Source organism: Homarus americanus, unplaced genomic scaffold (assembly GCF_018991925.1).
Source record: "Homarus americanus isolate GMGI-L3 unplaced genomic scaffold, GMGI_Hamer_2.0 scaffold42037, whole genome shotgun sequence".
In the NCBI taxonomy this organism is placed as follows: domain Eukaryota; kingdom Metazoa; phylum Arthropoda; class Malacostraca; order Decapoda; family Nephropidae; genus Homarus; species Homarus americanus.
In genome coordinates, this window is record NW_024750421.1 from 1 (window position 1) to 15255 (window position 15255).

At 51.7% G+C, this 15255-nt stretch overlaps 1 protein-coding gene across 1 annotated transcript; it reads right to left on the reverse strand.

Annotated features, from left to right (window-relative positions):
* Positions 1–13170: 13170 nt before the first annotated feature.
* On the reverse strand, positions 13171–13506 carry LOC121854063 (proline-rich receptor-like protein kinase PERK2). The gene has a single exon (XM_042348453.1). The coding sequence runs from the start codon at positions 13504–13506 to the stop codon at positions 13171–13173; it is 336 nt and encodes a 111-aa protein (XP_042204387.1).
* Positions 13507–15255: the final 1749 nt, after the last annotated feature.

A 15255-nucleotide genomic window follows, 5' to 3' on the forward strand; every position in this document is an offset into this window, starting at 1 on the left:
ATCATTGTGCTTCGTTTCAGTTGCCATTGCTCCACCACTGCACCACTACTACCCACCACATTACTACCACCACCACCCACCACATTATTCTTGGCTGCCATAACATTTGTCATTTTCCTTCTGACGGTGTTAGCTGACAGAAGATATGGATTATGACAATATGTTACCTGTCACGCTGCCTCAGTCATGCTTTTTCAACTACTGTGTGTGTGTGTGTGTGTGTGTGTGTGTGTGTGTGTGTGTGTGTGTGTGTGTGTGTGTGTGTGTGTATGTAACTTATCCTCACATACACACACACACACTAAAGTACTTATTCTGGGAGATGTAAACAGAAACCAGATACCAGATGAACAACGATGTTACAGAAATCCGACTGCGAGAGAGGTGGGTAATGATAAGTAAAGCCTGTAGTAAACAATGTTGTGTTTACTCGTATAAGGTAATAAAGATTATTGGGTTTACAAAGATTGTTGGTTACATGACTAGCGGGTCTTTCTGTGTCTTGCTCTTGTGAGACCACACCTGGTTACGTTCAGTTCTGGTCACCGTATTACAAGAATGGATATAGGGTTCCTTGGAAAGGGTTGAGGAGAGTAATAGGAATAATCCGGGGCATTAGGAACCTTGATTATAGGGGCAGGTTGTAACATTGTTGCACTCCTCCGAGACGTAGAGCGAGGGGCGATATGATAGGGTGTATATAGAAGTGTGGGCTAAACAAAGGTGCTCAAGTGTCAACCAGGGAGCGAACTCGTAACAATGTGGTTTTAAATTAGACAAATTTGGATTTGGGCGTAAATAGGTAAGCACTGGTTTGGAAATAAGTAGTGGATGAATGGACAGAGTTATAAGCATCATCGTTAACTCGAACGCGCTGGATAGCTTCGGACGTAGGTTGGATGGATATATGAGCAATATGGGTTGGGTTTTTATGGGACTTAAGTTTCTTATTCTTATGTTGTTTTGTAGTGTGGAGTGTGTCATTAACTTGATCCTCAAGTGCCTTCATAGTGAGCTTGTCCTTCTCTCAGCACGAGCTCTTTGGGTGCGTCTTCCTTGAGCATTAGCCCAAACAGACCAACGAACAGAGACGTGCCGAGCAGAATTCGGGTAGTAGGACGTGTCTCAGGCCGTCAAGAGCGCCAAACGTTTTCGTCGCTTGTCGGTAGATGATGTATGCTCAAAATGGCTTGAACTGTAAAAGTTGGAAGCATGATTTGCTGGGTGAGCATTGTAGAAGTATGGAATATTCCCAGGAAGAAAGTTGATGTACAGACACATGACACAGACTGACACCTCCGATACTACCGGGTACTCGGGCAAGGGCGACAGTCTAAACGAAGGCTGAGTGAGGAAGGACCCACCAATGGGGAAGCTCTTAACATCTTAAGCGGTGCTACGCTGCAAATACTTCTTCCCAACAGAGATGAGTGTGGGGTCTATAGGGCAACACGTGGTCAACAAATTAAGAATTGTAGTAAGGAGAACGATAGCCATTGTCCAGCAACCATCAATAACACACTCTTCAATGCTGACATGGGACAATTTTACATGGAAACCAGACCTTTTATTGCATGTCCTACCACAGCCTCCAACATTCCTATATCTCATATCATTCCACACCTACTCCTGGGCACACTCCTCCTCCCAGGCAGAGTCCCAGTCACTTTGAATTCTTAATATATAATCATTTAATAAAGACATGTTTCTATGAGACAATTATCGTTTATTACATTATTTCCTACACAATTAGTAACCCACAACTTCACAAACTTAGTTAGTATTTATGTATACCAAGGTATTAATATGCTATAGGTCTTTATTATTACATTAATGTTTTATTACCTTTATTGTAATCCTTCAGGGCTGGTTAGGGAGTCCTGTGGCTAGAATGCGTAGAGTTACAGCCAGACGATCTTTGACGGGTATGGCTCTTCGTAATGCCGTATCTAGTTCTTGGTCCTACAAAGGTTACTTAATGTTTAAGCACGTCCTCTGGTGTCATTCGGTAACGTTTCTCAAATGTCCATGATCCATTTTACTCAACAGGACATATTTTCCCGTTCAGAAAATAGTCGTCTCAATCACTCTCAGATTCCTTCCTTTCCTTTAGTCTCAGGAGTAAATAATGAAGACCTGCACCTGTTGCCGCTGTGATCCATGGTTCAGCTGAGAACACGGTGGGAATAAAGGCGAGCACCGTCGAACACAAGACCTTGTACTTCAAATGCTCGTTCAGTTCGTTCGTGCGTTGTCTGTGAAGACCCCCCCCCCCACAGACACACACCTCTGACATAACCACTTCTCCACCTCGCCTCTCCTCACCTCTCACCGGTCCCCCTCTCCCACTCAAACACCATCTTTGTGTGGCCTTCTCGTGTGTTTTGAAAATAGTTTTACTTTTTTAATGCTGAGAGAGAACTTTCTTTTCCTCCACTCTTTCTGCCTTCACCTCTCCTTGTCTATCTCTCTCTCTCTCTCTCTCTCTCCTATCTGTAGTCCAGGTCGTAGTAAGGTCAAGGTCAGGTCACTGCTTCTCACCGTATTTCCTCTGCCTCTCGGCCTCCTCTGCCTCCTGGCCTCCTCTGCCTCTCTCCTCTGCCTCTCCTGCTGCCTCCTCTGCCTCTACTGTACCTCCTCTGCCTCTCACTGTGCCTCACTCTGCCTCTCCTGGCCTCACTGCCCTCTGTGCCTCACTCTGCCTCTCCTGTACCTCCTCTGCCTCTCACTGTAACTCCTCACTGTGCTCACTCCTCCTCCTGTGCCTCCTCTGCCTCACTGTACCTCCTCTGCCTCTCCTGCCTCCTCTGCCTCTCACTGTGCCTCACTCTGCCTCTCCACTGTACCTCACTCTGCTCACTGTGCCTCTCTGCCTCTCCTGTACTCCTCTGCCTCTCCTGTGCCTCTCTGCCTCTCCTGTACCTCCTCTGCCTCTCCACTGTGCCTCCTGTACCTCTTTCTTACCTCTCCTGTGCCTCTCCTACTGTTACCTCACTGTGCCTCCTCTGCCTCTCACTTTACCTCCTCTGCCTCTCACTGTACCTCCCACTCTGCCTCTCCCTGCCTCCCTCTGCCTCTCACTGTACCTCCTCTGCCTCTCACTGTACCTCCTCTGCCTCTCACTGTCCTCCCCCTGCCTCTCACTGTACCTCACTCCCTGCCTCTCTCCTCTCTCCCACTGTACCTCACTGGCCTCCACTCTGCCTCTCCTGTACCTCACTCTGCCTCTCCTGTACCCCCTCCTACTCTCTGCCTCTCACTGTACCTCAATCTGCCTCTCCTGCCTCCCTTTTTACCTCCTCTGCCTCTGCTGCTCTTCTGCCTCTCTGTACCTCCTCTGCCTCTGGTGCCTCCTCTGCCTCTCTGTCCTCCTGCCTCTCACTGGCCTCCTCTGCCTCTCCCACTGTACCTCTTGCTCTGCCTCACTGTACCTCCTCTGCCTCTCCTGTACCTCCTCTGCCTCTCCTGTACTCCTCTGCCTCTCACTGTGCCTCTCCTGCCTCTCCTGTGCCTCACTCTGCCTCTCTGTACCTCCTCTGCCTCTCACAGTGCCTCCTGCCTCTCCCACAGTACCTCCTCTGCCTCTCACTGTGCCTCCTCTGCCTCTCCCACAGTACCTCCTCTGCCTCCTCACTGTACCTCACTTGTTTTGTTCCCTTGCCTCTCACTGTACCTCCTCTGCCTCTCACTGTGCCTCCCCACACTGCCTCTCATGTGCCTCTGCCTTTCTCACAGTACCTCCTCTGCCTCTCACTGTACCTCCTCTGCCTCTCCCCAGTACCTCCTCTGCCTCTGTGTGCCTCCACTCTGCTGCTCTCCTGTACCTCCCTCAGCCAGTCTCTCTGGTGGCTCTTGGTGAGGGGTATTTTTCCCCAAACTTTCCCTCTCCTTATTACTAACTAGCCCTTATATTTTCCTAACAGAAGGATTTTTTTCCTTAACTTTAAATTTTACATCATTGATAAATCCTTGACGTGAGATTTTTCTTCAGTGTGGAGGAAGATAGGAGGAGGAATGGAGGAGGAAAGAGGAGGAGTAGGAGGAGGGTAGGAGGAAAGGAGGAGGAAAGGAGGAGGAGGAGGAGGAGGAGGAGGAGGAGGAGGAGGGAGGAGAGAAGTTGAGCAGGAGGAGGAGGAAGGAGGAGGAGGAGGAGGAGGAGGAGGAGGAGGAGGAGGAAGAGTAGGAGGAGGAGGGAGGAGGAGGAGACATTGAGTGGAATAGAGGATGGTGGACTCGAGGGGTGAGTGGGGGGAGGAAGATGAGAGTGGGGAAGAGGAAGAGGAAGAAGAAAGAGGAAGAGGAGGAGGAGGAGGAGACAACAGCAGATCTGAAAGCTAGGAGAGAGGAGCACTAGGGCCTGGTCGGCTGGTGTCAAGCCCACCACATGACACTGAGTTCGTCTTGGCATGCTTACTCGACGGAGGGTTGAACTGCAGAGACCCCGAGGATGGTGATATATGAATCTTTTTATTATTATTATGTTATTATTATTATTATATAATTCTTAATGAGATAAGTTATAAGTGATAATTAAGGGCTAAGTTAATGGTGAGTAATATTAAATAACATTGTACAAATGAGGTATTACAAAACTGATTAACAACCACCTACCACTACTACCACTACCAACACCACCACTGCTACTACCATCACCACCACCACTACCAGCCACCACTACTGCCACCATCCACCATCACACTGCCAACGCCTACCACTGCCACTGCCTGCCATCCACTGCCAACGCCACCACTGCCTGCAGCATCACCACCACCACCACTACCAACACCCCCCACTACCTACCACTACTACCACCGTCACCACTACCACCACTACCAACTACCTGCCACTATTATATCTACCACCACCACTACCAGCCTACCACTACCACCATCACCACACCACCACTACCAACACCCCACCACTACCACCACTACCACCACCATCACCACTAACACCACTACCACCAACACGACCCACCACCATCACCACCACCACCACCACCACCACTATCACTACTACCAACACCACCACCACTATCACCACTACCTGCTTACCACTACACATGCACCACCACCACCACTATCACCACCACTACCACCACCACCACCACTACTACCATCACCACTACCAGCACCACCACTACCACCATCACCACCACCACCACCACCACTACCCACCACCACCTTTACCACTACCGACCATCACCACCACCACCACCACCTACCACCACCACCACCACCACCACCACCCTACCTGCATTACATCACCAGAATAACAGAGTGTTGTTGGACATGCTACCCTCACCTCCTGCGTGAACATACTGCCTCCCACACTGCTGCGACAGACATGCTGCCTCACCTCCCCTGCAGCTAGAATACTGCCTCACACTCCTGCATTGAGACATACTGCCTCACACTCCTGCAGCAGACCTGCTGCCTCACCTCTGCTGCCAGACATACTGCTCCTCCTGCAGCCAGACATACTGCCTCCCCTGCAGCCAGACATACTGCCTCCACACCTGCAGCCAGACATACCTCCCACCTCCTGCAGCCAGACATACTGCCTCCACACTCCTTGCGGCCAGACATACTGCCTCCCCACTCTGCTGCAGACGCCATCCTCTCCACACTCCTGCAGCCATACTGCCTTCCCACACTCCTGCAGCCAGACATACTGCCTCACCCTCCTGCGGCCAGACATACTGCTTTCCACACTCCTGCGGCCAGACATACTGCCTCACTCCTGCAGCCAGACATACTGCCTCCACCTCCTGCAGCCAGACATACTCACTCCTGCAGCCAGACATACTGCCTCCTCCTGCGTGAACATACTGCCTCCTCCTGCTGCAGCCTGAACCTCTGCACTGCCTCACTCCTGCAGCCAGGACATACTGCCTCCACACTCCTGCAGCAGGCACTACTGCCTGCACCTGCGGCCAGACATACCTCCTCCTGCAGCCAGACATGCCTGCCCCCCTCCTGCAGCCAGACATACTGCCTCACACTCCTGCAGCCAGAGCATACTGCCTCTCCCACACTCTACGGCCAGACATACTGCCTCACACTCCTGCGGCAGACACTCTTTGCCTCACACCCCTGGAGACATACTGCCTCACACTCCTGCGGCCAGACATACTGCCTCCACCTCCTGCAGCCAGACATACTGCCTCACACTCCGCGGCCAGACATACTGCCTCCCCACCTCCCTGCGGCCAGACATACTGCCTCCTCCTGCGTGCACATGCTGCCTCACACTCCTGCAGCCAAACATACTGCCTCCCACACACTCCTGCAGCCAGACATGCCACCTCCCACCTCCTGCGGCCAGTGGGAGGAGTGGAGGGAGGGAGCCTGGAGGGTGGAGGTGAGAGGGAGGGAGGGTGGGAGAGGTGAGGAATTAGCAGCAACTAAGGTACAGTATTTCTCACTCTCTCTATCTCTCCCACCGATTACACACACACACTCCCCCTCTCCCCCTCTCTCCCTCTGTCCCTCCCCCTGTCCTCCCCTCTCCCCTCCCCTCCTCTCCCTCTCCCCTCTGTCCCTCCCCTCTGTCCCCTCCCCCCTCTCCCTCCCCTCTCCCCTGTCCCTCCCCCTCCCCCTCTTTCCCTCTCCCCTCTCTCCTCCTCCCCTCTCTCCCTCTGTCCCTCCCCCCTCTCCCCTCTCTCCCTCTCTCCCTCTGTCCCTCCCCTCTCCCCTCCCTCTCTCTCTCCCTCTCTGTCCCTCCCCTCTCCCCTCTCTCCCTCTCTCCCCTCTCTCCCTTCCCCCTCTCTCCCTCTCTCTCCCCTTCCCCCCCTCTCCCCTCCTCTCTGTCCCTCTGTCCCTCCCCTCCCCTCTCTCCCTCTCCCCTCCCCTCTCCCTCCCCTCTGTCCTCTGTCCCTCCCCTCCCCCTCTCCCCCTCTCTCCTCCCCTCCCTCACTTTTATCTCTCCCCTCACATTTCCTCTTTGTCCTCCCTCTCCTTTGATCTCTCTCACACATCTCTCTCACACACCTCTCTCACACATCTCTCCACATCTCTCCACACCTCTCTCCCACCTCTCTCCACCTCTCCCACACATCTCTCTCTTACCTCTCTCACACATCTCTCCACATCTCTCTCCACACCTCTCTCACATCTCTCTCACACCTCTCTCACATCTCTCACTGCTTTTCACAACACAAACTTGCTTTGCTTCCTTGGGTCTTTCTCACACACACACACACGCCTCTCTCTCTCTCTTTTTTTTTTTTTTTTTTCTGCTCATTACGCAACCTAAACAGAAAAAACTTCTATTAAACGGCAATAAACTCTTGAACGATGTTTATAAAAACGGCTTTATTTATCGTTCAGACTGAGTGACGTGTTGACTTATGAAAAAAAAAACCCTAAAATTTTTTAATGTTAGTTTAAACACTCAATGTTAAGTAGTGTGTTGATGGCAAACATTGATGGTAGTAATGTTTTAATAACTACTGGATGAAACGAGACCCAAAAAAACGAATAAATTGATAAAAACTAAGCAAATTCTCACTTAATTATCGTTTTCTCTGATAAAATAAGAAGACAAATTATTTTCCACTCATATTATTACCAGTTTATGAGTCAAATAAATTATGTTGTTTTTTATACAATGATTGATATAATGATGTCATGTGTGAGATAATGATGTCATGAGTGAGATAATGATGTCATGTGTGAGATAATGATGTCATGAGGAGATAAAGATGTCATGGTGGAGTGATGTTGTGAGATGTGATGTCATGTGAGATAATGATGTCATGAGGAAATGATGTATGTGTGATAATGATCTAATGATGGTGAGATATGATGTCATGAGTGAGATAAAGATGTCATGGTGAGATAATGATGTCATAGTGAGATAATGATGTCATGAGTGAGATAATGATGTCATAGTGAGATAATGATGTCATGAGGAGATAATGATGTCATGAGTGATATAATGATGTCATGAGTGAGATAATGATGTCATGTGTGAGATAATGATGTCATGAGTGAGATAATGATGTCAGGGGGGGTGGGGAGGTTGTGGCAGGGGGGAAGGTTGGCGAGCAGGGGGAGGGCTTAGACAGGCAGGAGGAGGGTTAACAGGCTGAGGGTGAGGGGTTGACAGGCAGGGAGGGTTAACAGCAGGGGAGGTTGGCAAACAGGGGGGGTTGCAGGCAGGGGAGGGTGGCAGGCAGGGGAGGTTGGCAAGCGGGGGGAGGGTTGAGCTACTGGGAACATAGATGATTTCTCTCCTTGCCTTCCGGTCTCGCATTCTTCCTAGTGGAGAAAGGAGGAGGAGGAGGAAGGAGGTTAAGAAGGAGGAGGGGGAGGAGGAGGAGGAGGAGGAGGAGGAGAGAGTTAAGAAAGAGGAGAAAGAAGAAGGAGGAGGAGGAGGAGGAGGGAGGAGGGAGGAGGAGGAGGAGGAGGAGGAGGAGGAGGAGGAGGAGAATTGAGAAGAGGAGGAGGAGGAGGAGGAAAGAGGAGGAGGAGGAGGAGGAGGAGGAAGGAGGGAGGAGGAGGAGATTAGGAGGAGGAGGAGGAGGAGGAGGATTGAAGAGGAGGGAGGGGGAGGGAGGAGGGAGGAGGAGGAGGAGGAGGAGGAGGGAGGAGGAGGAGGAGGAGAGGATTGAAAGGGAGAAGAAGAAGAAGGAGGAGGAGGAGGAGGAAGGAGGAGGAGGAGGAGGAGGAGGAGGAGGAGGAGGAGGAGGAGGAGGAGGAGGAGGAGGAGGAGTTAAGAAAGGAGGAGGGAGGAGGAGGGAGGAGGAGGAGGAGGAGGAGGGAGGAGGAAGAGGAGGAGGAGGAGGAAAGAGGAGGAGGAGGAAGGAGGAGGAGGAGGAAGGAGGAGGAGGAGGAGGAAGGAGGAGGAGGAGGAGGGTTAGGAGGAGGAGGAGGAGGAGGAGGAGACTTTTGTTGGGGCGTGGACCATATTATTTTTTGTATTGAAGAATTTAATTAGTGAACAAGATGACGTACACACACACACACACACACACACACACACACATCTCCATTAATGAAAATATTGTTCAATTATATGAGAAATTTTTTATATTTTGAATATATTTTTTATCTCGATCTCAAAATTAATTAAGTATCAGGGGCAGGTGAGGGAGAGGTCTTGAGAGGTGAGGACAGGTCTTGAGGAGGTGAGGAGGTCTTGAGAGGTGAGGACAGGTCTTGAGAGGTGAGGAGAGGTCTTGGAGAGGTGAGGACAGGTCTTGAGGTGAGAAGGTCTTGAGAGGTGGAGACAGGTCTTGAGAGGTGAGACAGGTCTTGGGAGAGGTGAGAGGTCTTGAGAGGTGAGAGGGTCTTGAGAGGTGAGACAGGTCTTGAGAGGTGAGGACAGGTCTTGAGAGGTGAGGAAAGGTCTTAGGAGGTGAGAAGGTCTTGAGAGGTGAGAAAAGGTCTTGAGAGGTGAGAAAGGTCTTGAGAGGTGGGAGACGGGTCTTGGAGAGGTGAGAAAAGGTCTTGAGAGGTGAGGACAGGTGTGAGAGGTGAGGAAAGGTCTTGAGGTGAAGGTCTGAGAGGTGAGGATAGGTCTTGAGAGGTGAGACAGGTCTTGAAGGTGAGGAGGTGAGGACAGGTCTTGAGGAGGTGAGGACATGTCTTGAGGTGAGGACAGGTCTTGAGAGGTGAGGACAGGTCTTGAGAGGTGAGAGGACAGGTCTTGGGTGGTGAGAAATTGCTGATATAGTTAAATAGATATTCAACTGGAGGTGTACGTGTAGCAATTTACCATCAATTAACACATGCATCCTCCCCCACCCCTCCTTTTCCACTCAATCCCCCCTCCCCCTCACCCCTCCTCCTCCCCTCTCCATATGCTAGAACCCCACACTCTACTAGTTTTGCTATTAGGTTAAACAAAATAATGGCTAGATATCCGAGGATGTGGTGGCAGGGAAGAACAGTGTATGTGTGTATACTGTCATGGTGTGTATGTGTGTGTATGTCACGGTGTGTATGTGTGTATACTGTCACGGTTGTCATTAGTATGGTGTTCGTTGATTGGTCTTTCCGGTGACGTATGTTAAGCATGACCTCCAGTGATTGGTCCTCTCTTACAGTGACGTATGCAGGCATGATGTGCGGTGATTGGTTCTCTTCTACAACGACGTTGAGTATAATGGGAGGTGATTGGTCCTCTCCGACAGGTGATTGGTTCTCCCTTATTATGACATTACACTAGGGTTTTGATTGGTAGATAAGATGCAGAAATAGACGTCAGGCAGATAAGGGCCAATCACAGCTCGTTATGCCCATTCACGCGGATCCCAGTGAAGACTTCAGACGTGGGTGTGTGATAAGTCCTCTTGTTGGGTCGATACCAGCCTTCCTTCCCTTCCTTCCCTTCCTTCCTTCCCTTCCTTCCTTCCTTCCTTCGCTTCCTTCCTTCCTTCCTTCCTTCCTTCCTTCCTTCCTCCAGTAGTAGTAGTAGTCATTCCAGATGGTCATTCGAGACTAACAAAATTGACTCACCACCACCACCATCGTGCCACCACCACCACCACCACCATCACCATCGTCACCACCACCCTACACCACCATCGTCACACCACCACCACCATCGGCACCACCACCACCACCACCATGTCACCACCACCACCACCACCATCGCCATCGTCACCACCACCACCACCACCATCGTCACCACCACCACCACCATCATCACCACCACCACCACCACTACACCATCGTCACCACCACCACCATCACCATCGTCACCACCACCACCACCACCACCACCACCACCACCACCACCACCATCGTCACCACCACCACCACCACCATCGTCACCACCACCACCACCACCATCGTCACCACCACCACCACCATCACCACCACCACCACCACCACCACCATCGTCACCACCACCACCACCACACATCACCACCACCGCCACACCACCACCATCGTCACCACCATCGTCACCACCACCACCATCACCACTACCATCGTCACCACCACCACCACCACCACCACCACCACCCTGCCACCATCATCACCACCACCACCACCACTACCACCATCGTCACCACCACCACCACCACTCACCACCACCACCACCATCGTCACCACCACCACCACCATCGTCACCACCACCACCACCACCATCGTCACCACCACCTACCACTATCTACCACCACCACCACCATCGTCACCACCACCATCGTCACCACCACCATCGTCACCACCACCACTCACCACTACCATCGTCACCACCACCACCACCACCACCACCACCACCACCATCGTCACCACCACCATCACCACCACCACACCATCACCACCACCACCAGTCATCGATGGTGAGGGTCCAGTGTCAGGTCGGCACGCTGGGTCCTCCTCTGCAGCAGCCATTAGTGTAGTACCAAGGTGTTGAGCTCACCTGGAGACGTACACATATGACCTCCTGGGAAGACACTGTGTAGTCCTTTGTGTCCTGGAGAGGGGAGAGGGAAAGAGTAGGGGAGGAATATGTATTCACCCAACGACATACACACCACTCCCAATCAGACGGGATGTTATATTAATTGTTTCAACATACGTGGTCTTACCTGTAAATGTTATTAATTACCTCAGGTGTCTCCTTCATTATATTACAGGTATATTAATTACTCAAGTCTTTACTTATATTTTGCTTCGTTTATCTTGATGAAAATTAATTCTTTATTGGATATTATTCTTTGTGACGTTACTTAATTGTCTGCCTCCTCCACCCGACCCTCCCTCTCCTACCCTCACCTCCATCCATCACCCGACCCTCCTCCTTACCGTCTCCACCACCATCCATCTATCCCTATCATCATCCTTCTATCCTCCAAAGCACAGCAGCAGCCGTCATCACCTCACCCTCCACTTCCTTCACCCGAGTGTAAAGGCTGCATCAACAGTAGCGTCACTACACCCCACTTTATGGCACTTCCAAGACTCTCTTAATCTCTGTAGGTCGACGGTAGATATGTCTAAACCCGTCTAAACCGTCTAAACCCGTCTAAACACGCTATACAAGATGATTGGGTTGGGTTAGGGTGTGCTTTACTCCATGAAGATAAGCCAGGTATGCGATACTTGAGGGGGAATGATGTGATGTAAACAGAAAACGTCGTGCAATATGATAAAAGTTGACGAACATTATGGTAGTGTCGTGCTGGTGGCTGTTAGACTAACTCATTCCTAGGAATTTATTGTATTTAGTTCTCTATTTCTACGTGAATTATTATAATGAGTTTCGTGAACAGAAATACCCTATGAGGATGAAGTTTTTAATCAATTTGGGATCATTATTAACTCTGAAGGCGGTGGGAACTATTCTACGATAAGGGAAGACGATTTTATTATTATTATTATTATTATCTTTACTATGTGATGGACGGACACACACACACACACACACACACACAAAACACACACACACACAAACACGTATCCGTATTGTTTGTTTTACGTAATCTTGGCGTTTTTAAGGTTACGTCAGACGGTTTAAATGGAGGTTTACGTCGTTACTAACGAGGAGGTTTGTCGTACGAAACGCTATGACTCCTCGTTAGTAGTTCCTCGTCGTTAAGTAGTTCCTCACGTATAATGATGAGGTGAAGATGTGTCTAACTGATGTGATCCTTACCTGAACACACCGCTGGTTAGGTTAGGTTAGGATTGGTGGGTTAGTTGTTGGGGTTAGGTTGGAGTTAGGTTAGGTTAGGTTGTGTGGGTTAGGTTGGGTTAGGTTAGGTTAGGTTGGGATTAAGGAAGCATCTGGATCACCTGAAGTATATCACGGCTTATGTTGCCAAAGATTACACAGCAGGTAGGGCATCAGCGGCAGGTAGGGCATCAGCAGCAGGTAGAGGCATCAGCAGCAGGTAGAGCATCAGCTGATGGGTGGGCATCAGCAGCGGGTGGAGGCATCAGTAGCAGGTAGAGGCATCAGCGGCGGGTGGGGCATCGGCAGCAGGTGGGGGCATCAGCAGCAGGTGGGGGCATCAGCGGCAGGTGGAGGCATCAGCGGCAGGTGGGGCATCAGCAGCGGGTAGAGGCGGCGGGTAGGGCATCAGCGGCACGTAGAGGCGGCGGCGGCGGAGTAGGGCATCAGCGGCACGTGAGGCAGCGGCGGCGGTGAGGGCATCAGCGGCACGTGGTCATCAGTGAGGCATCAGCGGCACGTAGGGCGGCGGGTGAGGCATCAGCGGCAGGTGGAGGCATCAGCAGCAGGTGGGGCATCAGCGGTGGGTGGGGCATCGGCAGCGGGTCGGGGCATCAGCAGTGAGCGGGGCATCGGCAGCGGGTGGGGCATCAGCGGTGGTGGGGCATCGGCGGCGGGTGGGGGCATCAGCAGCGGGTGGGGCATCAGTGGCGGGTATTCGGCGGCGGGTGGGGCAGCAGCAGCGGGTGGGGCATCAGCAGCGGGTGAATCAGCGGTGGGTAGAGGCGGCGGCAGCGGGAGAATCAGCGGTGGTGGGGGCAGCGGCAGCAGTGTGAGCATCAGCAGCGGGTGGAGCATCAGCGGCGGGTGGGGCATCAGCAGCGGGTGGAGGCATCAGCAGTGGGTAGAGGCAGCGGCGGCGGGTAGGGGCATCAGCAGCGGGTGGGGGCATCAGCGGCGGGTGGGGGCATCAGCGCGGGTGGGGCATCAGCGGCGGGTGGGGCATTTGCGGCGGGTGGGGCATCAACGGCGGGTGAGATCAGCGGCAGGTAGAGGCATCAGCAGCAGGTGGAGGCAGCAGCAGCGGGTGGGGGCATCAGCGGCAGGTGGGGCATCAGCGGACTTGCGTAGAATCAGCAGCAGGTGGGGCATCAGCAGCAGGTAGGGGCATCAGCAGCGGGTAGGGCATCCGGCAGGTGAGCGGCGGCAGGTAGGGGCATCAGCAGCGGGTGGGGCATCGGCAGTGGGTAGGGCATCAGCAGCAGGTAGAGGCAGGCAGGGCGGTTTCAGGTGGTGGCGCCCTCTGGTGGTTAATATTCAGACAGGGTGGTGGATCAGTTTCCTCCTCCCTCCTCTCCTCCTTCCTCTCTCCCTCCTTCCCCTCCCTCCCTCCTTCCCTCCTTCTCTTCCTCCTTCCTCCTTCTCTCCCTCCCTCTCTGCCCTCCTCCCTCCCTCCCTCCCTTCCCCTCTCCCTCCTTCTCTCCCTCCCTCCCTCCCTCCTTCCCTCCTTCCCTCCTTCTCTCCCTCCCTCTCGCCCTCCCTCTCCCTCCTTCCCTCCTTCTCTTCCTCCTTCCCTCCTTCTCTCCTCCCTCCCTCCCTCCTTCCCTCCTTCTCTTCCTCCTTCTCTCCTCCCTCCCTCCCTCCTTCCCTCCCTTCCTCCCTCCTTCTCCCTCCCTCTCTGCTCCCTCCCTTCAAACCTAACCTAACCAAATTTTAAATCTAACCTAACCTAACCAATGACAATAAAATAATACCTATTTAATCTACTGCTCCTTTTTAATTTATATATCTTATCGTATTGCTATTGGTAATTAATCAATAGCTCTACAGTAATTACACACCTCCAAGGTATTACAGGTGCTATAAACACAGGTCAGGTGTAAATAATTAACCTCATTAATGATGCAGGTATAGATTTATCTCACCTCCATGAGTCAATGATGCTGCTTCGTGTTACCTGACCTACACACACACATTATTCCACCAATCATAACCTCGTCTCATTCCTCACACACACACACACACCTCATTCCACCAATCATAACCTCCTCTCATTCCTCCACACACACACACACACTCATTCCACCAATCATAACCTCCTCTCATTCCTCACACACATACACTCATTCCACCAATCATAACCTCTCATTCCTCTCACACACACACACACACCTCATTCCACCAATCCCTCCTTTCATTCCTCACACACACACACACACTCATTCCACCAATCATAACCTCCTCTCATTCCTCACACACACACACACACACACACCTCATTCCACCAATCATAACCTCCTCTCATTCCTCACACACATACACACTCATTCCACCAATCATAACCTCTCATTCCTCTCACACACACACACACACTCATTCCACCAATCATAACCTCCTTTCATTCCTCACACACACACACCTCATTCCACCAATCATAACCTCGTCTCATTCCTCACACACACACACTCATTCCACCAATCAATACCTCGTCTCATTCCTCACACACACACACACACACTCATTCCACCAGTCACCTCTCATTCCTCACACAAACATACACACACTCATTCCACCAATCATAACCTCTCATTCCTCACACACACACACACACACACACACACTCAT